The 24,211-nt window shown below is 44.0% G+C and overlaps 2 protein-coding genes across 2 annotated transcripts; both read right to left on the bottom strand.

The window, feature by feature from the left end:
* Positions 1 to 13,708: 13,708 nt before the first annotated feature.
* Positions 13,709 to 14,638, bottom strand: LOC141165458 (olfactory receptor 5AP2-like). Its single transcript, XM_073651055.1, has one exon. It carries the CDS (start codon positions 14,636 to 14,638, stop codon positions 13,709 to 13,711), a length of 930 nt encoding a protein of 309 aa, XP_073507156.1.
* A 7,598-nt stretch (positions 14,639 to 22,236) lies between these two features.
* LOC141165459 (olfactory receptor 5AP2-like) lies at positions 22,237 to 23,175 on the bottom strand. The gene has a single exon (XM_073651056.1). The coding sequence runs from the start codon at positions 23,173 to 23,175 to the stop codon at positions 22,237 to 22,239; it is 939 nt and encodes a 312-aa protein (XP_073507157.1).
* Positions 23,176 to 24,211: the final 1,036 nt, after the last annotated feature.

The following is a 24,211-nucleotide window of genomic DNA, read 5'->3' on the forward strand; positions in this document are numbered from 1 at the left end:
GACAACTGAACGCTGTTCTGGGACAAGGACATGGACGTGCTTCCTGATGCTGCTACTTGAGAGTGTGCAATGACAGGTGCAGGGCAGGAGGCGTCTTCACAAGCACCATGGACAGGGGATTGGCTTGCATGCACAACAACAGAAGAAGCAATGGTGCCACCTGCAGACACTGTTCCTTGACCCTGGGGTTCAGCCCACAAAGTCGGGTGCTTTGCTGCCATGTGCCTGATCATGCTGATGGTGCTCAGGCTGGTCGTTTTGCCACCCCTGCTGATGCTGGCCTGGCAGGTGGTGCAAATGGCCTTTTTGGGGTTATCGCCAGAGTCTTTAAAAAACAACCAGACTCGGGAAGACCTAACAGTTGTACTGGCAACTTCCTTCATGTTGGTGTCACGGGGAACGGTTGCCTGCCTTCTGTCTGCGACCACCACAATGCTTCTTCCTGCCTGTTGGGGTGCTCTGCCTCCTTACCCCTGTGTGTTGCTGTCCTCGCTCTGCATGTCCTCCTGCCATGTTGGGTCAGTTACTATATCATCCACCACCTCGTCTTCCACTTCCGCACCCTGGTCCTCCTCCTGACTTTCTGGCAATTGTGTCTCATCAACATCCACCTCTTGTGACACTTTACCATCGTCGCCTTCGTGTGACCGTGGCTGCTCAAATATTTGGGCATCGCTACTCACGATCTCCTCTTGCCCCGCTTCAAGTGGACTGGGCGAGAGGCCCGAATCTATAAATGGAAAGTGAACAGCTCTTCAGAGTGTCCAAATGTGGGATCAGTTTTCTCTGGGTACTCGGCATGGTGGGAGGAAGGATGATCAGGGTGAGGAATATGCGGTCCAGACTCACGGCTACTGAGACTTGACCATGTGGAAGACAGGGTGGTGGTGGTGGCTAAGTGACTGGAAGCATTATCCGCTTTGCAACCAACAATCTTTTGACACTGCTCTGGGTTCAATAGTGGTGGGCTGAGGTCCCCTAGAAATTGGGACAGGAAGGTCAGGCGAGAGGATGTGGGTGCTTGTTGTGGCACAATTTCGGCTTGCCCATGGCCTTGTCCTCGGCCTCTGCATGCACCATTACCATCACGTCCAGTTCCCCGTCCCTTGCCACATGCCTTGCCTATTTTAAATGGAGGACAGTATCTTCCACGCTCGCTAAAAATGACTGAGTTTGGAGTGAAATTATATGTGATCCGTTTGACAGAGGAAACAGTTTTAAATAGCTGGATTTCTAGCGCTGTAATATGGAAAGGACCTGGCTGTATTCAGCAGTGCCAACAAGCAAATGGCGCAGAAAAACGATGTTCTTTGGATTGCTTTTTAAGCAAATAATGAGGATTAAGATAAAAAGAAAAGTATTCCTGGCCCCTGAGACCTGGACCTTTGTATAGAAATATCTAATAGCAGCAGAAGGCAGAATTGGAATGGAGCTTCTTGTGCTATGTGCACTGCAGTCTGCTATATACCCTGCCTGCCTATATACCCTGCCTGCCTGATAGCTCTGTAGATGGATTAGTCCTCAGAAGGACTGTTTGTTAAGATGGATATGTGTAATGTACGGTTTTTCTCCCTACACTACCTAATATACAAGCAAATCTGTCCCTGACATAGCAGCATCTCTCCCAAAACAAGCAAATGGCGCAGAAAAACTGTGTTTTCTGGATTGCTTTTTAAGCAAATAATGAGGATTAAGATCCAAATGAAAGTATTCCTGGCCCCTGAGACCTGGGCCTTTGTATAGAAATATCTAACAGCAGCAGAAGGCAGAATTGAAATGGAGCCTCTTGTGCTATATACCCTGCCTGCCTGCCTATACACCCTGCCTGCCTCATATCTCTACAGAAGGATTAGTTTGTTAAGATGGATATGTGTAATGTAAGGTTTTTCTCCCTACACTACCTAATACACAATCAAATCTCTCCCTAACTCAGCAGCAGCTCTCCCTACACTGTCTGATCCGGAGTGACTGTGACGAGCATGGCGGTGCCCGGTCTGATATAGACCTGATAACGCTGTGCAGCAAGCCAATCACTGTAATGCCCACAACCAACATGGCTCCGGCATTACAGTGCATGGCAGGCAATCCCTGCATGTTCATTGGCTCTCTAAAGAGCGCCAAACATGCAGGGAGGGGACCCGAGTCCCCGCCCAAGCAACCCGGAAATACTCGGCGAGCGCAGAGCATCTCGAGCAGTGAGATGTTTGGGCGAGCACCGAGCAGTAGCACCCATGCTCGCTCATCTTTAGGAGGGACATTTCAGTTTGAAATAGTTTGGAGAATATCTACTATGTTAAACAGGCATCATCCACAATAAAAAAATACTATGTTCGGGTCCTAACGCTATACAACAGGGACATCTCAGTTTGAAATAGTTTGGAGAATATCTCTTATGTAATACAGGCCTCATCCACAGTAAAAAAAAATACTTTGTGTGGTTCCTAACATAATGCAGCAGGGACATCTCAGTTTGAAATAGTTTGGAGAATAATTCCTATGTCATACAGGCCTCATCCACACTAAAAAAACATTTTCTTTTGTTCCTAAAGTCATACAGCGGGGACATCTCAGTTTGAAATAGTTTGGAGAATATCTTCTATGTTATACAGGCCTCATCCACAGTAAAAAAAATACTTTGTTCGGTTCCTAACATTATACAGGAGGGACTAGTGATGAGCGGGCACTAAAATGCTCGGGTACTCATTGCTCGGGTCGAGCAAATTGGAATACTCAGGTGCTCGACCCGAGCAACGAGCCCAACGTAAGTCTATGGGAAACTCGAGCATTTTTCAGGTGGCTCCCCCCGGCGGTCTGCAGAGGGCCTAAAAATTGACCAAATTGATGGGAACAGTGCACAAATGACATGGGAATAGCATGGGGAAGACCCCTGGAAGGATTTCTGACTCCCAGATCACTGCTGTCAACAACGTGGTCAGAGTATTACGCCACTTTTATGGACTCACAATAAAACATACAAAAACGAAACCAAAATAGATTTTCTTGGGAAATATGTTAAGGAACATCCTTTCCAGGGTAATGACTTGTATATAAGGCAAAATAAATAACCAAAAACAAAAATACTCCTCCACACCTTGGGCTATGTTCACATGTAGCGTTTTTGATGCGTTTTTGCACTTTTGCATTGCTTTCAACCAAGACAAATGCATTCACCAGGAAATGTCATTTTAACATTTTACAACCTTATCTGGCCATGTGGTGTGTGACACATCATCAGACACATGCATACAGTGCTGAAAAGACATGGGAACAGCATGGGGAAGACCTCTGGAAGCATCTCTGCCTCCCAGGTCACTGCCTAAAAGTGTGGCCATCATAAGTGATCCTTGGCGCATGCGAAGATGCCTCCCGCCATGCACCTGTCATTGCAGACTTGCAACAATCACCATCCACGTCCTTGTCCCACTTCAGCGTTCAGTTGTCCCTACCCCTTTCCTTGGAATGCAAGCGCAAGTATGCAGCCAGCCACCCACCCACCCACAAGCTGCAATAGTATACTACCAAATTTTTGAAAGCTGCTTGCACTTGAAATGTGGCCTTTTAGGCTCGTGGAGGCAGAAGCTTTTCATAACCTCATGCCGGCGACGGCCGAGTGTCCATACTCGGTCCCCATCCGCCACTATATTTCTCGGTATCGTCTCCGCCTTCCACAAGCACGGGTCCCACAACATTACCCGTGCCCTCCCCAATGAACTTACTGGGAAGGACCGCCTAACCACAAACACGTGGACAGGTGAATGTGGCCAGGGACAGTACGGAGCCAGTCCACAACTTTTTTTGCTGAGAGTTGTATTTAGCTCAGTGAAATGACTGGCATAGAGGGAAACCGCATCTACCCTGTGTGTCATTTCTCACAGGAAGTCCTCTAAAGCTGCTTGCACTTGAAATGTGACCTGAACATTACTGCTGGTACTTTTCTGTGGGAATTTGCTTGCCTCCTACCAGCCTGGAATATTTCCAGCAAACTATGGTTTGACGCCATGGTATTAGCACTGCCCCCAGTACCAGTAGCGAAACCATCCCCAATTTCCTTCTCAGGAATTTTATTTTGTAGACTGAGTGGCTGCCCAAATACATTTTCTCACAAAGGAGCTGAAGATAGAGTGGCAGTAGGTGCAAGTTTCTCCAGCCTGTTAGATATTAGAGGGTGAACAGCAGCACATTGGATCAGTGGTTAGCACTGAAGCCTTGCAGCACTGGGATCCTGGGTTCAAATCCCAGCAAGGACAACATCTGCAAGGACTTTGTATGTTCTCCCCGTGTTTGTGTGTGTTTCCTCCTCAGTAAAAATAGAGTCTCCGGGAACCTTCCCACACACTTTTCTTAGCAAGGACTGCTTCTCGGCAGGGTTTAACGGTCCCACCAGAGAATCCTCTGGTGTGCCTTGGCTTCTACCTCAGGAGAGTTCATGATAGCGCTAACTTTGCAGCTGCTATGGGGCTCTTGAGCGGGTGAGAAAGGTTATCCCTCAGAACCAATGGGCACAATGTTTTTCAATCTGAAACAGCTTCTCAGTGGGAGTTGTATTTCACCACAGCCATATTCTTTAGCTCGGTGAAAGGACTGGCATAGAGGGAAACCGTATCTACCCCGGCTGTCATTTCTCCATCACCAGGTTCCGCCTATTGTCACACATGACCATGCCTGGCTGTATGTTCAGCGGTGAGAGCCACAGATCAGGCTGCTGTGTTTCAGCTTTCAACATCTCTGCAGCGCTGGGCGGTTTGTCAATTAAGCATTAAGCATGTTATCTTCAGCACAGCCTGTTGCCGCTTGGCTAAGGCAGTGCTGCAGTGCTGTCAGCTTGTGACTGATGTAGTCATTTTGGAGATGGAGGAGGAGGTGCATGAACTGAACAATGTGATTACATTGAGGTTAAATTGGTGACGCTGTTTTTTATACTTAAGAAAGATGCCATTGTTTTGTTTTTTTTACGTTATTTTTTAAGACAAATGCATTCACCGGGAAATGTCATTTTAACATTTTACAACCTTATATGGCAATGTGGTGCGTGACACATCATCAGACACATTCTGTTTTATTTATGATGCAGGGACTCTGAAAGTCATCAAGCCTATTTTTATAGGGCCATCAGATGGCCCTTACTATTCATAAAAGGCCAGCAGTCGGCCCTTGCTATTGTTAGAGAGCCATCAGCCCTCTATGCTTTGTTGTTCTTATTATTAACAAGTGGGTCTCCTATACTGTTATTGCGTATCCAGTGACTGCAAGGGCTGCCAAAAATTTGGACACAACGCAATACCCCTTTGAAGAGACATAGAGGAGGGTCTCAGTAAAAAAAATGCTCCGATTATAAAGGAGCGGATTTCTTATTGTGGAAATGCCCATGCTGTGACTGCAAGGGCTGCCAAAATTTGGGAAAAACCCCACTAAAAATTTAAAAACACATAGAGCAGGGCCACAGTAATGACAAATTCCCTTTAGAAAGGAGAGAGTCTGCTATACAGTTATAGGGTATGCAGTGAGTCCAACAGCTGACCAATTTTAGGAAAAGCCCCACTAAGAATTTAAAGACACACAGAGCAGGGCCACAGTAACAAGTACGACATGTTCCCATTAAAAGGAGAGGGTCTGCTATACAGTTATAGGGTATGTAGTGAGTCCAACGGCTGACCAAATTTAGGAAAAACCCCACTAAGAAATTAAAGACACAAAGAGCAGGGCCACAGTAACGACAAATTCCCATTAGAAAGGAGAGAGTCTGCTATACAGTTATAGGGTATGCACTGAGTCCAACGGCTGACCAATTTTAGGAAAAACCCCACTAAGAAATTAAAGACACATAGAGCAGTGCCACAGTAAAAAGGTACGACATGTTACCATTAGAAAGGAGAGGGTCTGCTATACAGTTATAGGGTATGCAGTGAGTCCAACGGCTGACCAATTTTAGGAAAAACCCCACTAAGAATTTAAAGACACACAGAGCAGGGCCACAGTAACAAGTACGACATGTTCCCATTAGAAAGGAGAGGGTTTGCTATACAGTTATAGGGTATGCAGTGAGTTCAACGGCTGACCAAATTTAGGAAAAACCCCACTAAGAAATTAAAGACACATAGAGCAGGGCCACAGTAATGACAAATTCCCATTAGAAAGGAGAGAGTCTCCCATAGTGTTGGCCTATACAGTGAATGCAAACGTTGCCAAAAATTTGGAGGCTCTTCAATGCCCCTTGGAAGAGATGTGGAGGAGGGCCTCATAAAAAAATGTTCCCATTAGAAAGGAACGGGCCTCCTATACTTGTAATGTCCATGCACTAAGTGTATGGGCTGAAAAACATTTACCCCTGGGGGGTATACATGAACATACTGTATAAAAAAAATTGTTTACGGGCATCATAAACACCCTTTAAAAAAATTATGTGGGTGTTGCATCACGGACCACGGTCACCCTGGTGATATGGTGGTGGAAGATGAGGAGAAGGAGGAGGACAGGAGCAAATAGGCAAAATCAGGAAGCGTATACCCATGTGTGGGTGTGAAAAGTTGCATGGGAATACACCTCCCAAGAAAAGACACTGGATTTGAGTTTATGTTACGCTGCTATTATTTGGTGGTGTTGAGAAGACTGGCCCAATCCAGCCCTTGTTCATTTTTATAAGAGTCAACCTGTCAGGATTTTCAGTTGGCAGGCGGATGCGCTTATCAGTTATAATTCCACCAGCGGCACTAAAAACCCGCTCTGATAAAACGCTGGCAGCAGGGCAGGCCAGGACCTCCAAGGCATAGAGAGCCAGTTCATTCCACGTATCCAGCTTGGATACCCAATAATTATAAGGCACAGAGGAATCACGGAGGACGTTGTTACGGTCGGCAAGGTATTCCCTCAGCATCTTCCCAAACTTTGCACTCCTTGTGAGAGTACCCCGCACCTCAGGGCCTGTGCAATGGGAGGGTCTGAGAAAACTCTCCCAGAACTTTGACAGTGTTCCCATGCCTCTGCTGGATTGAAGTTGTGTCTCTCTCGCTTGTACTCCTTGGTTGTCCAACGAAGTGTGCCCTCTGCCGCCAGCGTTTTCAGATGGGAATTTTTTTAATAGTTCCACAACAAGGGCCTTCTGGTACAGCCCCATTTTTGTAGACCTGTCCGCCTCAGGAATAAGAGATATCAAGTTCTCCTTGTAGCTTGGGTCTAGAAGTGTCACCAACCAGTAATGACTGTCACCCAAAATTTTGAGAACGTGAGGGTCATGGGAAAGGCAGTGTAACATAAACTCAGCCATGCGTGCCAGACTACTAACAGGCTAGACTGTATGGTTCCTTGCTCCATCTCATCGTGCTCCGCCTGCAATGCATCCTCTTTGATTGTGAGTAGATGAGTAGATGTTTCAGCATGATTATGTCCATTACATGTTCTGCTTCCCGAGCCCCCAGTCCTTCTATCCACCAAGTGCATGCCATACGTAGCGTGTTGGCAAACTCCCGATGTGTGTGTGCAGTGGGCTTGTCAGTCTCCCGAAACTTCCGGTAGGTTTCCGGCGTGACTGCATACCTCTCTAGTAATTCACTGCGAATGGTAGAGTAACATCTCTGATCCACCGAAGACAAGTTATTAAAAGCTTCTCTTGCTTTTCCGGTTAGGCCAATGCTCAAAAATCTGGGCCAGTCACCGATTGACACCTCATGCAGCATACAGAGGTTCTCAAATAACCGGAGATGTTCATCAATATTTGAGATGTCCTCATTAAACTGTGGTATATCTCGGTACCTTAAAGATGTGGGCCCCTCTCTCCTGTTATCCATTGTCCTCTGCACTGGGGCAGGTGGGGTTATCGCTACATGCACACCCAGATATTTGCTTAACACTGCTACCCGCTCCATCTCCGTGGCCCACTCTCCTAGCGCATCCAGCAGCCGCCTCAACTCAGTTGGTTGATCCTCTGCCATCTGGATGACATCCCTGGGCTGTGGTCCCTCCACGGAGATGCCCTCCTCCACGTCTGAACTGACCTCCTCCTGTAGCTGTTCACGGTCCCATTCATCTAAGCATTGTATTAGGGGCGCACGGTTATCCTCTGGCAACCACTCTAGCTCTCTCCCAGAGCAAAGAGCTCTCAGCTCCTCCTTCTTGAGCCTTTTGTAGATGGAGTCTGCCATCTCTTCTGCCAAGTCACCGCTCAGTAACTTTCCCTGGTATACTATCCAGAGATAGGTGATCCCACCGCTTGCCACCATTTGTAAAGATCTGAGGTTGTGGTTTGTAAGTAATCACCTAGGCAGGTTAACGATGCAACAATATTTTATTGATCACAGCCTTGGTAATAAAGCAATTCCAGCTAATTGGCCAAAATACAGTTCTTTCATGCCTTAAGTTCCCAATCTGGGTTCAGTAGATCCACTGGCTTTGTATAAGGCCGTACTCACTGTCTCCCAACTTTTGGTTAGCCCACAGATTTCGTATCTCCAGCCAGTATAATCTGTAGCCACAGTCCATGATCCTCTAGACAGCAGATAAAACGAAGAAAGCACAGGTATCCAGTAGCAGCAGTCCTTTTAAGAAAGTTTAAATCCAAACGACAATCCATAATGGTAACATGTTTATCAATCCATCCTTCCAAGTCCACGGTCTCCATCCTCAATCCTTCCACACAACTCTGACTAAAACATGTCTATCCTTTCTTTCGCTGGGATCAGTCCCCTTCCAGGCCATAAGTGATCACCCTCCCCCTTAAGCATTTACTGTTAGCTAAAAACAATGAAGAATATTCTAGAAGCCTTCATCTGAGACTGCATGTAAGACCCCCTGAGGTGACAGCTCCACTGTGTCTACAATCTACACACACATAATGAGATTATTGGCTGTTGGAACAATGGTTAGATACTCCTGAGATACAGATATCCTGAGATACAGATTAGTGGAATGCTGGACATTTTACAAGTGAATCTAGTGCACATACTGACAAGTTAGCAGAACTATATAAAACATAACAAGTAAATCACTAATAAAACACAATAATAATATTGACAAAAATGGTGGTCCGTTGCTGGAAAAGTATCATAGTCTTTAGAAAGTGGGCAGCTCCTCACAATCCCCATATAGTTAGGATTCGAAATAATGATGACTACTGGGTTGCCACTCTGTTAAATCCACGTTATAAGAGTACATTTTTCCAGATGCTTCCCGCCCTAATATTGGAGTATCGAAAAAAGCTTTTAAGCAACCTTAATAGAGCTTTTCCCCAAGATAGGAGTGAGGCACACAGTCGCAGGTGTAATCTTTCAACCTCCGGCACGACAGTTCGTCAATGCCAAAACATTAGCAGCAGCAGCCGTGTAAGTGGCAGAAGCAATTTCTGTGAGTCCTCACATATTTTTTAGACCAGCTCGTGCACCAGCACAACAGAGTAAAAGTCTGACACGTGGAGAACGACTGGAGAGTATGGTGGAGTACTATTTGAGCTCAATATGAATACCATCAGGGAGGATTTTGACCCTTTTACATTTTGGTCTTCAAAAAAGGATGAATTGCCTGAGCTCGCCTGTCACGCCTTGGAGGTTTTATCATGCCCGGCAGCCAGCATTCTCTCAGAACGTGTGTTCAGCGCTGCTGGTGGTGTCCCATGAAAGTGTTGAACGACTAACTTTCATCAAGATGAACAAGTCATGGATTTAAAAGGACTTTTGCACCCCAATTGCAGACTGTACAGAGTAGGTGATGTTGTAGTTTTTAGTGTGCTGCATTGATCTTACAGAATTGCAGTCTGTGATATGACTTGTGTGCCTGCTCTTGCTGCTGCTGCAGGTTTTAGGTCCTAATTTTTTGAACTGTGGAGAATACGGATTTGGTCTCTCAATCCTTTGGGTTGGCTGTAGGGGAAGAGGTGTCGTTGCTAATTGTACAATTTCTACTGTACTGAAATTGATGCCACTTTGTTGGTGTCTGCCAGCAATTTTTGGAAAAGTGAGGAATCCTGATTGGGTCTCCATATATTGGGTTGGCTGTAGTAGAAGTGTCAGTTCCCATTATACTACTTATACTCTAGTGAAATTGATACTACTTTGGTGTTTTTTGGCCCAAATGTTTTCAAATAAGAACACTCCTGATTGGGTCTCCATCTACTGGGTTGGCTGTAGGGGAAGAGGTGTCGTTCCTAATTGTACAATTTCTACTGTACTGAAATTGATGTCACTTTGTTGGTGTCTGACAGTAATTTTTGGAAATGTGGGGAATCCTGATTAAGTCTCTGTCTACTGGGTTGGCTGCAATGGAAGATGTGTCGGTCCCCATTATACTACTTATACTCTAGTGAAATTGATGCCACTTTGGTAGTTTTAGGCCCAAATGTTTTCAAATAAGAACACTCCTGATTGGGTCACCATCTATTGGGTTGGCTACAGTAGAAGAGGTGTCGGTCCCCATTATACTACTTATCATCTAGTGAAATTGATCCCACTTTGGTGGTTTTAGGCCCAAATGTTTTCAAATGGGAACACTCCTGATTGGGTCTCCATCTACTAGTTTGGCTGTAGGGGAAGAAGTGTCATTCCTAATTATACTATTTCTACTGTAGTGAAATTGATGCCACTTTGGTGGTATTAGGCCCTAATTTAGGGAAATGTGAACACTACTGATTAGGTCTCCATGTGCTGGGTTGGCTCTAGTGGACGAGGTTTTGGTCTCCTTTACAATAGTTATATTCTAGTGAAAATTATTTTTTGGTGCAGATGTTGTTCTCCACACAGAAGTACACAAACCTGATAAACTCAAAATTGGTGTATAAAGCTGACTACATCTCAACTTAAAATTGTTTGGGGCAGATACTGTTTTCCATACAGGGGGAAAAAAATGGGTATGAGCAGCTTCCTGACCCTCGACTGTACTGTGCAAGAAGAGGAGGAGGGTGACTCTGAGGTCGAGAAATGGGATAATACTTTGGATGATGATGACGTTGCACTTCCAACTTGGTGTGAACCCAGAGGCATGCAGCTGAGTAGCTCATCTGAAGAGGTGGAGGAGGAGCAATACGAGGAGGTTGTTTTGCATCCTATGGCTCAGACATGGAGTGATGCAAGCACGAGGAGCACTGCATCCTTAGCTACAACCATAGCAGTGACTGGCAGTGGTCACGGGTCTGCAGCTCGCAGGGGCGGCAAGGATTGCCTAGCCTGGGTCTTTTTTGAGACCGTAAAGGATGAGCCACTTCACTTTATCTACAAACTTTGCGATAAAAAACTCAGTTGAGGGAAAAAGTGCAATAATGTGACTACTACATGCATGAACCTTCACATGCGCAATCAACATGTGTTACTCTGGCAATCTCACTGTGATAAAATGCGGACCAACGGACCTCAACAACCATCAGCTACCCCATCAACCGCATCCGCTACGTCTCCCTCCTCATCTGTTACCATGTCAAGTATTGGCAAGCAGGTCTCCCACCGCAGAACCTCTGCTTCTCTACCTGCTCCAGTCAGACTGAGGAAGAGCCCGTCAGCTGTAACGGAAGTGGACATGCCTGCTGTGTTTGTTTCACCGAGCACACCACAGCCAGCCCTCGGTCCCGCATTTGTGGTCACATAAAAGATTTTTTCATCCTACACATGTCAAAGCTAAGAGGTCGAACTCCACCATATCAAATCTGTTGGCCATGGAAATGGTGGTCTTAGGCCCTAATTTTTTTAAATATGAACACTCCTGATTGTGTTTACATTTGCTGGGTTGGCTGTAGTTCTCCTACTTTTGTGTTCTTTTCCGAATGGTCTGACATTCATTGTGTCCACATAGCATACAACTTTCATTTTATGAGCTTTCATATTGACCATTGAGTCTCTTTTGAAATCTCTTATATACAGTGTGTGGCTATCCTTAGTGTAATTTGTGTTTGGGTTGGCTGTAGTGGAAGAGGTGTCCGTCCCCATTATAATACTTACACTCAATTTAAATTAATTGTTTGATGCAGATATTGTTCTCACAGGAGAACACATGATAAAATAGAAATTGGTTTTCTTTCTACCATGGTATATAAAGCAGGCTACATCTCAGCTTAAAATTGTTTGGGGCAGATATTCTTCTCCACACAGGGGTACCCAGACCTGATAAACTCAAAATGGGTATATAAAGCAAGATACATCTATGCTTAATATTGTTTGGGGCAGATATTGTTCTCCATACAGGGGGGAAAAAAAGGTTGGGTCTGAGCAGCTTCCTAACCCTCTGCTGTACTGTGCTGTCAGGGCAAGTAGTAGAGGATGGTGACTCTGAGGGTGAGGAATGGGATAACCCGTTGGATGATGATGAGGTTGCACATCCAACTTGGTGTGAACCCAGAGGCACGCAGCCGAGTAGCTCATCTCAGGAGGTGGAGGAGGAAGACGAGGAGGTTATATTGCGTCCTATGGCGCAGATACAGAGTGATGGAAGCACGAGGAGCACTACATCATTAGCCACAACCGTGGCAGTGACCAGCAGAGGTCGTGGGTCTGCACCTTGCAGGGGCGGCAAGGGTTGACTAGCATGGGCCTTTTTAGAGACTGCAAAGGATGAGCCAGCTCACGTTATCTGCAAACTTTGCGATAAAAAGCTCAGTAGAGGGAAAAAGTGCAATAATTTGATTACTACATGCATGAACCTTCACATGCGCATCAACATGTGTTATTCTGGCAATCTCACTGTGATAAAATGCGAACCTGCGGACCTCAACAACCATCAGCTGCCCCATCAATGGCATCTGCTGCTTCTTCCTCCTCCTCTGTTACTGTGCCAAGTATTGGCATGGAGGTCTCCACCGCAGAACCTCTGCTACTCTACCTGCTCCAGTCAGGCTGAGTTAGAGCCCGTCAGTTGTAACGGAAGCGGACATGCCTGCTGTGTTTGTTTCACCAAGCACACCACATCTTTCTCAATCCGCCGTAACATTTCACCCTGCACCTCACTCATAGTCCAGCAGTTTGTCCTGCTCACCGTACTCATCCCTCTCTCAGCACTACAGCCAGCTCTCGGTCCCGCATTTGTGGTCACATAAAATAATGTTTCCTCCCACACATGACAAAGCTAAGAGGTGGAAATCCATCATCTTCAATCTGATGGCCACGGAAATGGCGGTGTAAGGCCCTAATTTTTTGAACTGTGAACACTCCTGTATGGCGGCTTTTTTTACTGAGGAGGTAACCGGAGAACCTGGAGGGAACCTCCGCAAACACTGGGAGAACATACAAACTACTTACAGATGTTGTCCTCTATCATCATAAAGGAGTTAGCTCATTGTCTACGAGACCGACCACCGCTGCTGTCTACCTTGTGAACATTGTGTTGAAGCTTTTAAGGTGTCACAGGTTTACCGTGACAGAGAGGAGCCAGAAGACCGCAGAGTCTGATTCCACCCATTCCTTCAGTCATTAGAAAGAAGCCTTTCGCCTTCATATTAATCAGTGCAGGGGTTAATCTGCTCAGTTGTGAGCTCCTGGAAGCTTTTCATAATTAATATATCTCTCCCTTAAACAACAGGATCCAGACATTCAATGAACAGTCAAGAAACTTCGTTTCCGAAGGAAATTTCCATTTCAGTCACCAAACTAGTTGCAAAGTGTATTTGTACCCAATACTTCAGTGTGAGGTTTGGGCTGGCGCCAGTCTACAATCCCCCCCCCCCCGAATATTACCATCTTATTTTCTATCAGTAAATATAGTCCCCAACCTACCTATGTCTAATACCCAAAGAAACTCAACCTACTTATGCAGGATTACGCATAACTTGCTCTATGGCTCTTATTATCTCCTGGTTCCTCAGCGTGTATACAAGTGGATTAAGTAGTGGGGTCACCACTGCATAGAAGACTGCAACCACCTTGTCTTGGCTCGTAAAGACACTGGAAGGAGGACGTAAGTAGTTGAAGAAAAGTGTTACATAAAAAACTGAGGCGCACATGAGATGTGAGGAGCACGTCCTGAAGGCTTTCTTCCTGCCCTCTGCAGAGGTCATGCTTAAAATTGAAGAAATTATGAGCACATATGAAAATATGATAGTCAGAAATGGGATAATAGTGCCTATACCTACGATGTATACTGTGACCATATTACAATAGAAGGTGTCAGAGCAGGATAGCTTGAGAACTGGTGGGATGTCACAGTAGAAGTGGTCGATGAGGTTTGATCCACAAAAATTAAGAGTAAAGGAACAACTGGTCTGTACCGATGACTGCAAGAAACCAATGGAGAAGGCAACAGAAACAAGATGTAGACATTTCCTCCTAGTCATTATAGACATATAATGGAGTGGCTGGCAGATGGCAATGTACCGGTCATAGGACATGATGGAGAGAAGGAAATTTTCACTTCCTCCTAGAGCTGCATAGAAAAAGAACTGCAGAGCACAACCATTAAATGAGATGACCTTCCTCTCCAAGAGAAGATCGAAAATTAGTTTTGGAGTAATGATGGACGAATAGAAGATGTCAATCAGAGAGAGGAAACTCAAGAAGTAGTACATGGGTGAGTGGAGTCTGGAGGTGTTATAGACCAGAGCTATTATACCGGTGTTACCTACTATAGCCATGACATAAACAAGTAAGAAGAAAACAAAGAGAGATGGTGCAAGCTTCTCATTATCGGTCAGTCCAGAGAACACAAACATGGTAACTTGTGTCCTGTTAATTGGGTCCATGGATTCCGGCCTGTGTCGTGAAAGATAAGTACAAATAATAAGAAGTCACAAGAACTTTAAAATTCCATAATTGGGGTGAAACATGTAGAAGATTATGGCTATATCCGAAGATTTAGAAATAGAATAGCTAATGATTTAACAAGGCTGCCACATTGCTACATCTAAGTTGGGTCCTTAAGATCTTCCCGATTTCCTTTTTTTCTACATGATTAAAGGGACTGGTGACAAGAAATGACTATAGGCTGTTCAACATAAACACATTGTATAGTTTTACACATTCGGGTGAACACAATTTGCATACTGTATCAATCACCTGTGTCACCACAGCTGCCGCTCACTGCCAGGTCCTCTGCCCCATCCGGCCTTTTCTTTCCTTTTCTCAGTTGCACATACTCTTTGGCCTTCTTTACTCTCCGCCAACATTTCCAGCCTCTTGTAGACCTCTGACGTCACAGTGCATGCCGTCATGTTGCGATGCAAGCCACGATATCACAATGTGTGTTGCCTGAGGTGCTGACTAGGCCTCGGAGGATGTGCACATAGTGATATCATGACATCAAGATGTGAGCCATGATATCAGATGCCTATTCGAAACCAGAAGAACCAGCACAGAGTGAAAACGGCCAAAGAAAATGTCTATTTCTTCATATCCAAGCTCTTTGGACCTTTTGTGTGCTGTGATGGGAGGAGGACATTGTGGTTATCACAGGTCACATAAAGTTATGATAGCTATTATCCCCAAACTATCGCCACCTATTCAAGCTCTTCGGACTCGTGTGTGACATAATGGGAGTAGGACGTTGTGTTGAGGGAGGGCAGTAATGACCCTTCACCAAGTGAGTGTCAAATTATTATGTTACAAGGTTGATTGAAATCAGGAAACCAGACTGAGGCAAAGCTCTGTATGGGGGGATTCAAGAATCTCTAACCCCGTTTATTTCTACTTAGCCTTTTATATTGTTTTGAGTTTATCAATAGCCAATCACCTACAGCCATACTACAGGCTTGAACCAATGTTAGTACAATTATTACGGAAATACACATATGGTCATATTATCGTTAGTTCGGTGTATGATGGAAAGTTACAAGGTCGTACATCCCGGCTCAGACTAGCTAGATAACAGGAGCAGGGTGTCTCATAGAATGTTCTTGAGAGAAAAGGTTAATGTGGGAAAGTTGCTTGTGAATCAAGAGGAAAGAAGGAAAGAATGTATGTTATGCAAAGAGTATAATAACATGATTTTGAAGCAAGCAGACAAAATGGAGTTGCCATAGCATGAATATCAATATGTCCTTTACAGTTGCAATGTTATCTACACTCACAAAAAGTATATAATATTTAACGTTTCATTGCTCTTAGATTAATCTGTGGGATAGAGCCCAACATACCCAACATACCAACCACTGTCTACTGATCTCTTCACTTATGTGGCCTTTTAATGAACGGAGATGCGGAGCAGTTAACATTCTCTATACACCTACATTACTAATAATATTCTCTGTCACGTCTTATCTATTCCACCAGAGCAATAATTCCTAAAATATTCAATATTAAATGTTTTTTTCACGTCACCAATTTTCTTCCAACAAATGACATTTTAGGGCTCAGTACTTGATTTTTGTTGAGAATTCCTATATGTTCTATAGTGAACAATCGTGTATATTGTAATTCTATCAGTATTAGTATCAGTATAACTTATAGTCAGTATAAGTTTAGCATCCTACATCCCCTTTGGGTCCCACAATATCGGTAAATAGTTTTTTTTTCTTCATGAAAATCAATTAAATTAATAAAAAACGTCATCAGAACTTGACTATTTTCTACTAGATGAAAATACGAGTTACTAGATCACTTGGTCTTACTTTTCTATTGGACTTTAAGAAAAATACATAAAGGTATGTTTGTGAATATTTGTCAGATGATAATACTATGGCTCAGTGGTAAATATTTTAATTTTCATTGTATTTCCCAAGTCTGTGCAGCACAGTTGTTTTCATGGTACTAGGACATGGTGTAAGATGAATTACCAACTTTTATAACTACATTTCCTATTGTTTCTATCCCTTCTGATAGATATTGTTTCTCTTTACAGCTGCCAGAACGCCCCTTTATTACAAGGGGTAAAGTAACACTGTTGTTACTCACAATTTTCACATATAACACAGATCTGCTAGTGAGACACCACTCGGCTGTTCTGCTGCTCGCTGGAAATGCATTTCTGCTGCTCAGTATGAGAAACACAATCCCTCCAGAGGCAAGAGAGGAATAATATGAAAAGTAGGGAACGAAGAGGCATATGATATATGACATCCCGTGATTTAGGGAGAGACTACAGTATATATAACCATGTGCTTATGATGGGGCCGTCATAGATAAAAACACCAGGAGAAGGGATATGTGATGGCTTGTGAAATTTCTACATTCACATATTTACTTGGTGTTCTCATTCCTATATGAGTATAAGAGCGAGTTTTCATACTTTTAACCAGGAAACAGTAAGGTTTCCAAACAGATATTTGCAATCAAGCCTTGTCCAGCTAGATAGCAATCACTGTAATAAGATAGACCTGAGCCTCTTACCTGCCTGACTTGCTGTTTTGGCACACAGGGAGCAATCATGTTCCTCCAGCTGTAAATTGTCACCTGTTTTATAATAAAACCCATTCACCATTGAGGATAAATCTATAAACCTCAGAGGGCTCCAAAGAAAACATGAACAATTACAAGCAATATCCTGGAATATATATTCATACAACATATAGATGATGGTCTAAGAAGCTCCCTTTGGGTGTTGTAAAAATACTTCCTATGGTAGTGACCAATCTGTCTCCAGGATGTCAGTCTTGGTTTTCCATTAGACTGATGGTCTGGTGGGGGCGTAAAGGTGTATGGGGCAATTAGGAATGTCTTTATTCCTTGAGGCATTTTTTATAGAGATTTGGTTGCAGAGATGACCATTCCTGAGCACTGGTCCCGTACACCGGCCATGCTACAATGTGTGCAACCCAAAGTTAAATACTCCATCTAGTCTGATGCCTAAGCAATAAATGAGTTTTATTTGATTTATTGATGACGGGGTAGTCATCACTTTGTATCACTTAATGGCTAAGGTTAATTTTTAGAATGAGGATTGTCAATACTTTAATCAAATATCACAATTATCCACAATATCACAGCCCAGGAAGGTCAAGAGAACCATGCGCAGTGATCTTTGGAGCGAACAGCTCTCTAGAGCCCTCTATCGTCCGTACAATTACACGATTGGCTGACAATCAATGGAGGAGGCTGCAGGCTGTTCACACTAACAGGCCAGTTATCGGGAAACTATCAATGAGCGTATGATATATACAACTCCGCATTCCAACCCATGGAATATGTGTATATACCGCCGTACGATCACTGCTAACTCCACGATAACCCCAAACTACTCACTGCCACCACCAATCATTTATACAGGCCGACTGGATGTCTGATAGGTAGCGTATGGTTTCGAGGCGCGGTTACAGAACAAAAGGAACAGAACTATTTGTTCGCCGATCTGAAAGTAATCTAACCTTGAGAGGTTCGCTCACCTATAGACATGATCAAACGTCAGATAAATATGATGGAGGCAATGCAGAGCTGGCCATAACCCCTTTCAAAGAAGCAGGTCAGAGTCTTCCTAGGCATCTTGAGCTATTATCGGAGGTTTGGTCCCAATTTTGCATTGAAAGAAGCCCCTCTGATGGACCTCTTGAAGGGTACAAAGTCGGCAATAGTAAGTGGTCACCAGAGGCATTTTGGCAATGAAATTTGTTGATCAGTTTGTCGAACATATCCAAATACCATTGCAATCAACTTGTGGAGCAGCCCATTCCCCGCCTGCCCACACAGCCACAAGAGTAACCCATTGCTCAGTCATCAAGATGTAATGCCCTTAGCTATCCTTGCCTGTCTAGGTGTCATTGGTGAAATTCATCCTGGCAATCATAGATTTTTTGAAGGATGGTTCATGTTGTCTGCAACATGCTGGTGTAGCGCAGGCACAGCTTTCTTTGAGAAGTAATGGCGACTGGGCAACTGGTACTGGGGGACTGAGATGACCATCAGCTTTCGGAAACCACCTGTATCCACCGGGCGGAAAGGCAGCTTTTCCATGGCCATCAGATTGGAGATGGGGAAGTTCAAGTTCTTTGCTTTGGCATGTGTAGAAGGAAACAACCTTTTTCGTGACTGTGGGATTGAGGGCTGGTTGCAGTGCTGAGAAAGGGTGGAGTAGGGTGAACATGACAAGCTGCTGGACTGTGAGTGTAAGTGAAGGAGATGTTATGGTGGATTGAGAAAGATGGAGTGTTCTCGGTGTCTGAGATCGGTCAAAAACAGGAGGCATGTCCACTTCTATAACAGCTGACGGGCTTTCACACTCCACGAATGTAGCAGTTAAACAAGTGTCGGTTCTGCGGCCGGAGACCTGTGTGATACCACTTTCCACGGTGACAGAGGAGGAAGAAGCAGCAGATGCGGTTGATGGGGCAGCCGGTGGTTGACGAGGCCCGCTAGTCTGCATTTTATTGCAGTCAGATTCCCTGTCTAATGCATGTTGATCGCTCATGTGCCAGTTCATGCATGTAGTAGTCAAATTATTGCAATTTTTGCCTCTACTCAGTAGTTTTTAACAAAGTTGGCAGATAAAGTGACTTGTGTCATCCTTTGCGGTCTCCAAAAAGACCCAGGCTATGCAACAATAGTTGTGGCTGTGGATGCAATGCTTGTCGTAGTTGCATCACTCAGTGTCTGTGGAAGCAGCAAAATAATTTCCTCATCTTATTCCTCCTCCTCCTTCACCTCCTCTGCTGAGCTACTCAGCTGCATGCCTCTGGGTTCACACCAAGTGCGATCTACAACCTCATCATCATCCTATCTGTTCTCCCATTCCTCGCCCTGAGAGTCACCCTCCTCCTCTTCCTGCCCTGCCAACACAGTAAAGTCCGCGTGTGCCTCAGGTGTCTGAGTCTCATCAGTATCATCAAATTCATCATCTTTCCACCATCTCATTCAACACCCCCCAATTGACCTATCCATCAAAGTCAATGGTGGCCCACTCTCCCCAGTCCCGCAAGCTTGACACTGATCTCTCCTTCAAACATGAGATCCAAGCCCTTTCCATTCCCTGCCGACTTCAAAATATCTCCCGAATCCGCACATTCCTCAACCATGAATCTGCAAAAACACTAGTGCAATCCCTCATCATCTCCCGCCTTGACTACTGCAACCTCCTGCTCTGTGGCCTCCCTTCCACCCCTCCAATATATCCTAAACTGTGCTGGCCTACTAATCCACCTGTCACTCTGCTATTCCCTGGCTTCACACCTCTGTCAATCTCTGCGCTGGCTCCCTGTTGCCCACAGACTCCAGTTGAAAACCCTAAATTTGGCATGCAAAGCCTCCATACATCTGTGACCTAGTCTCCCGGTACTTACCTACATGCAACCTCCGATCCTCACATGATCTCCTTCTCTACTTTCCTCTTATCTCCTCTTCCCACAATCACATACAAGACTCCTCCCGTGCATCCCCCCTACTCTGGAATTCTCTACCCCAACATATCAGACTTCAAAAGGAACCTGAAACCCACCTCTTCCAACAAGTGTAAAACCTGCAGCAAGCCTCGCTCCATCATACCACTGCATGACCAGCTGTACCCTCACCTACTATATCCTCACCAATCCCTTGTAGATTGTTTGTGAGCCCTCGCTGTTGGGGTCCTTACTCCTACTGTACCAGTCGGTGACCCCTTTTCACATATAAAGCGCCGTGGAATAAATTGTACTATAATAATAAATAATAATAATTATACTATTTGAACTGTGGGTCAATTGATGCCTCTTTTCATGGTGTCTGCCCCTAATCTGAGATGTTTTGGCTGTTTTTGGGTCCCTTTGAAGGCGTTGTGTATGCGTTCGTTTTTGCCTCCCATTGATTGCAACTAATGGAAACTAAAACCAGCTCTTCGTACTCAGACACTTTTGGTAGCACCAGATTTCACAAAAGGGGTCATAGTCCAGACGGATGCGTCGGATGTCGGGCTGGACGCTGTCATTTCACAGGAAGTAAATGAGGATCAGCAACCACGTCATCTATCAGAGTAGAAAATTGTTTAATGTGAGAGGAACTACTCCATTATGAAAAATGAGGGCTTGGCTATCAAGTGGGCATTGGAGGCCATAAGATACAGTATTTGTAGAGCCTACAAGAAAATTGGGTAATGATACTCTCAATAGTCATAACAGTAACAAATTGATTTATAATAAAACATCAACTTTATTGTATATGAATAAATATAAAAACAAAACAGTGACATTAAAATAGCAGGTCATTGGTGGGGATTACACAAGCCAGAGCGGTTACCAATTCAGTCCATATGGGGCATATACATATGAAGATACTAGTGTGTCTATCCCCCACAATGTCAAATAGCAAAAATTTATTGAATACTATCTCCACCCGCTGGTTGAGATGCTGCCCTCCTATGTCAGAGACACTGGTGACGTCCTGAGGAAGGTAGTTTGTCTGTGCCTTAATGCAGACATGCTCCTGTTTGAAGTGAATGTTGAATCACTGTATACCAGCATTAGACATGAGGATGGACTTCGGGCTGTGGAGTTCTTCCTTGGCACCAGTAACCTGGATACTCAATTATGCTTTTCTATCCTACAACTATTACAATTCATACTTACCCATAACTTTTTCACATTCAAGGACAGGTTCTTTTTGCAAAAACGGAGCACTGCAATGGGCGCGGCGTGCGTGCCGTCCTACGCTAATCTCTTTCTCCGATTTTGGGAGAGGGAGACTTTTGGTGACGGTGCGTTCACCGCGTCACCTGCGCAGTGTTGGTATAGATTTATCGACGATGTGTTCATTATCTGGCAGGGTCTCGAGTCTGAACTCCATGATTTCATTACTACACTTAATAGTAAGCAGAGTCATATGTCACATCCAAGTATGTTGGAGACCCACCACTGGTCTAGAGCAACCTACAGTTTGCATGTTTCAGTATTTATGCATATATAACATGCCTTGTCAGGTTACTGGAGGATTTCTTTCTTGCAATGTTTGCCTCCTGGCTTATTTATGACATTAATGAGACTAGTAGATCCTTGAATGCTGCTCCTTATAGGTTTATAAGTTATTGGAGCATGATTTGGTTTATGCTCCTACTTCTAAGAAGACCTTCAAATCAAAACCATCCACCTCTTTCCATGTCTTCAATTACCGTTTGAACAATTATTTGCAAAAAACCCTTTCTACCAGACTTGGATCACATCCTATTTCATTACTACTTTGCAGTCTTTATTCTCAATTTTTCATTATTAAAAAAATATCTCTCTCCTAAACAACAGGACCCAGACATTCAATGGACAGTCAAGAAATTTGGTTCCCCAAGGAAATTTTCCATTTCAGTCACCAAACTAGTTGTAAAGTGTATTTGTACCCAATACTTCAGTGTGAGGATTGGGCTGGCGCCATCTACAATTTCCCCCTCTGAGTATTACCATCTTATTTTCTATCAGTAAATATAGTCCCCAACCTACCTATGTCCAATACCCAAAGAAACTCAACCTACTGATGCAGGATTACGCATAACTTGCTCTATGGCTCTTATTATCTCCTGGTTCCTCAGCGTGTATACAAGTGGATTAAGCAGTGGGGTCACCACTGCATAGAAGACTGCAACCACCTTGTCTTGGCTCGTAAAGACACTGGAAGGAGGACGTAAGTAGTTGATGAAGAGTGTTACATAAAAAACTGAGGCGCACATGAGATGTGAGGAGCACGTGCTGAAGGCTTTCTTCCTGCCCTCTGAGGACGTCATGCTTAAAATTGAAGAAATTATGAGCACATATGAAAATATGATAGTCAGAAATGGAATAATAGTGCCTATACCTACTATAAAGAATGTGACCATGTTACAATGGAAGGTATCGGAGCAAGATAGCTTGAGAAGTTGTGGGGTGTCACAGTAGAAGTGGTCAATGAGGTTTGATCCACAAAAATTGAGAGTAAAAGTACAACTGGTCTGTACAGATGACTGTAAAAAACCAATGGAGAAGGCAACAGAAACAAGATGTAGACATTTCCTCCTAGTCATTATAGACATATAATGGAGTGGCTGGCAGATGGCAATGTACCGGTCATAGGACATGATGGAGAGAAGGAAATCTTCACTTCCTCCCAGAGCTGCATAGAAAAAGAACTGCAGAGCACAACAATTAAATGAGATGACCTTCCTCTCCAAGAGAAGATCGAAAATTAATTTTGGAGTAATGATGAAGGAATAGAAGATGTCAATCAGGGAGAGGAAACTCAAAAAGTAGTACATGGGTGAGTGGAGTCTGGAGGTGTTATAGACCAGAGCTATGATGCCAATGTTAAAAATTATAGTCATGATGTAAACAAGTGAAAATAAAACGAACAGAAATGGAGCAAGATTCTCACTATCGGTCAGTCCAGAGAACACAAACATGGTAACTTGTGTCCCATTAATGAAGTCCATGGGTTCTGGCCTCTGTCGTGAAAGTAGAAGTATGAAGAAGTCACAAGCGCTATAAAATGAAAAATTGGTAGAAAAAAAAAAACACATGTAAATATCAACTCGTAGTTATATCCAAAGATTTGGAAATAGAAAATTCCATTATTTACCAAGGCTGCAGCATAGTTACATCTAAATCTTTGCAATGGGGACCTATAGCTGAGTCCTTAAAATAGTCAAGACTTGGAAACCACACAGGATTATGGTCTGTTCAAAGTAAAGACCCTACAAAGTTTTAAAAGTTCTGGTGAACACAATGTAAAACCAATTATCCAAAGTAAAGACCCTGACAACCTAGTCCCTCAGGTTCTAGGACATGTCATGTGATGGAGTTGAACATTGTGGTATCGGCAGTCACAGCAGACTTTCTGTAGAGTTAAAGGTTCAAGTGCCCCACAAGTGACCAGTGACTATTTCCCCATATCGTAGATCTATGCACTTCTGTGTGACAAGAAGGAAGGAGAACAATGCAGTAATTTTCAGTCACACCAGGCTGACTGTTTTTGACATTGACTATTTTAATATATCTCAGCTCTTTGGACCTTCGTGTGATGCAATGGGAGAAGGACAATTGTTTTCTCTGTAGTCACCCATGGTTCTGGTACAGTGGATACAAAAAGTCTATACACCCCTGTTAAAATGCCAGGTTTTTATCATGTAACAAAATCCTACCAAGAAGAATTCCATCCACCTTGACTAAAGCCATAGTTCCAGCTGGCAAAAAACAGCCCCAAGGCATAAAGCTGTCTCCATCATGCTTGACTGTGGGTATGGGGTTCTCTGGTAATGCCCAGTGTTGGCTTTGCTCTAAAAATACCTTATGAAATTATGACCAAAAAGTTCCACCTTGGTCTCATCAGACATAACACGTTTCCCACATACTTTTACCAGATTTGGTGTAGATTTTGACAAAACATAGCCGGGCTTGGATGTTTTACTTGGTAAGCAAAGGCTTCCGTCTTGCCCACAAAACTCACAGGCCGGGCATACAGTACCATGA

This window comes from Phyllobates terribilis, unplaced genomic scaffold (assembly GCF_046119375.1).
Source record: "Phyllobates terribilis strain yellow unplaced genomic scaffold, ASM4611937v1 Scaffold_11__3_contigs__length_659146591, whole genome shotgun sequence".
In the NCBI taxonomy this organism is placed as follows: Eukaryota; Metazoa; Chordata; class Amphibia; order Anura; family Dendrobatidae; genus Phyllobates; species Phyllobates terribilis.

What these genes read in the sequence shown, in the direction of transcription:
- LOC141165458 (XM_073651055.1), bottom strand. Translation starts at nt 14,638, where the DNA reads ATGGACCCAATTAACAGGACACAAGTTACCATGTTTGTGTTCTCTGGA.
- LOC141165459 (XM_073651056.1), bottom strand. Translation starts at nt 23,175, where the DNA reads ATGGACTTCATTAATGGGACACAAGTTACCATGTTTGTGTTCTCTGGA.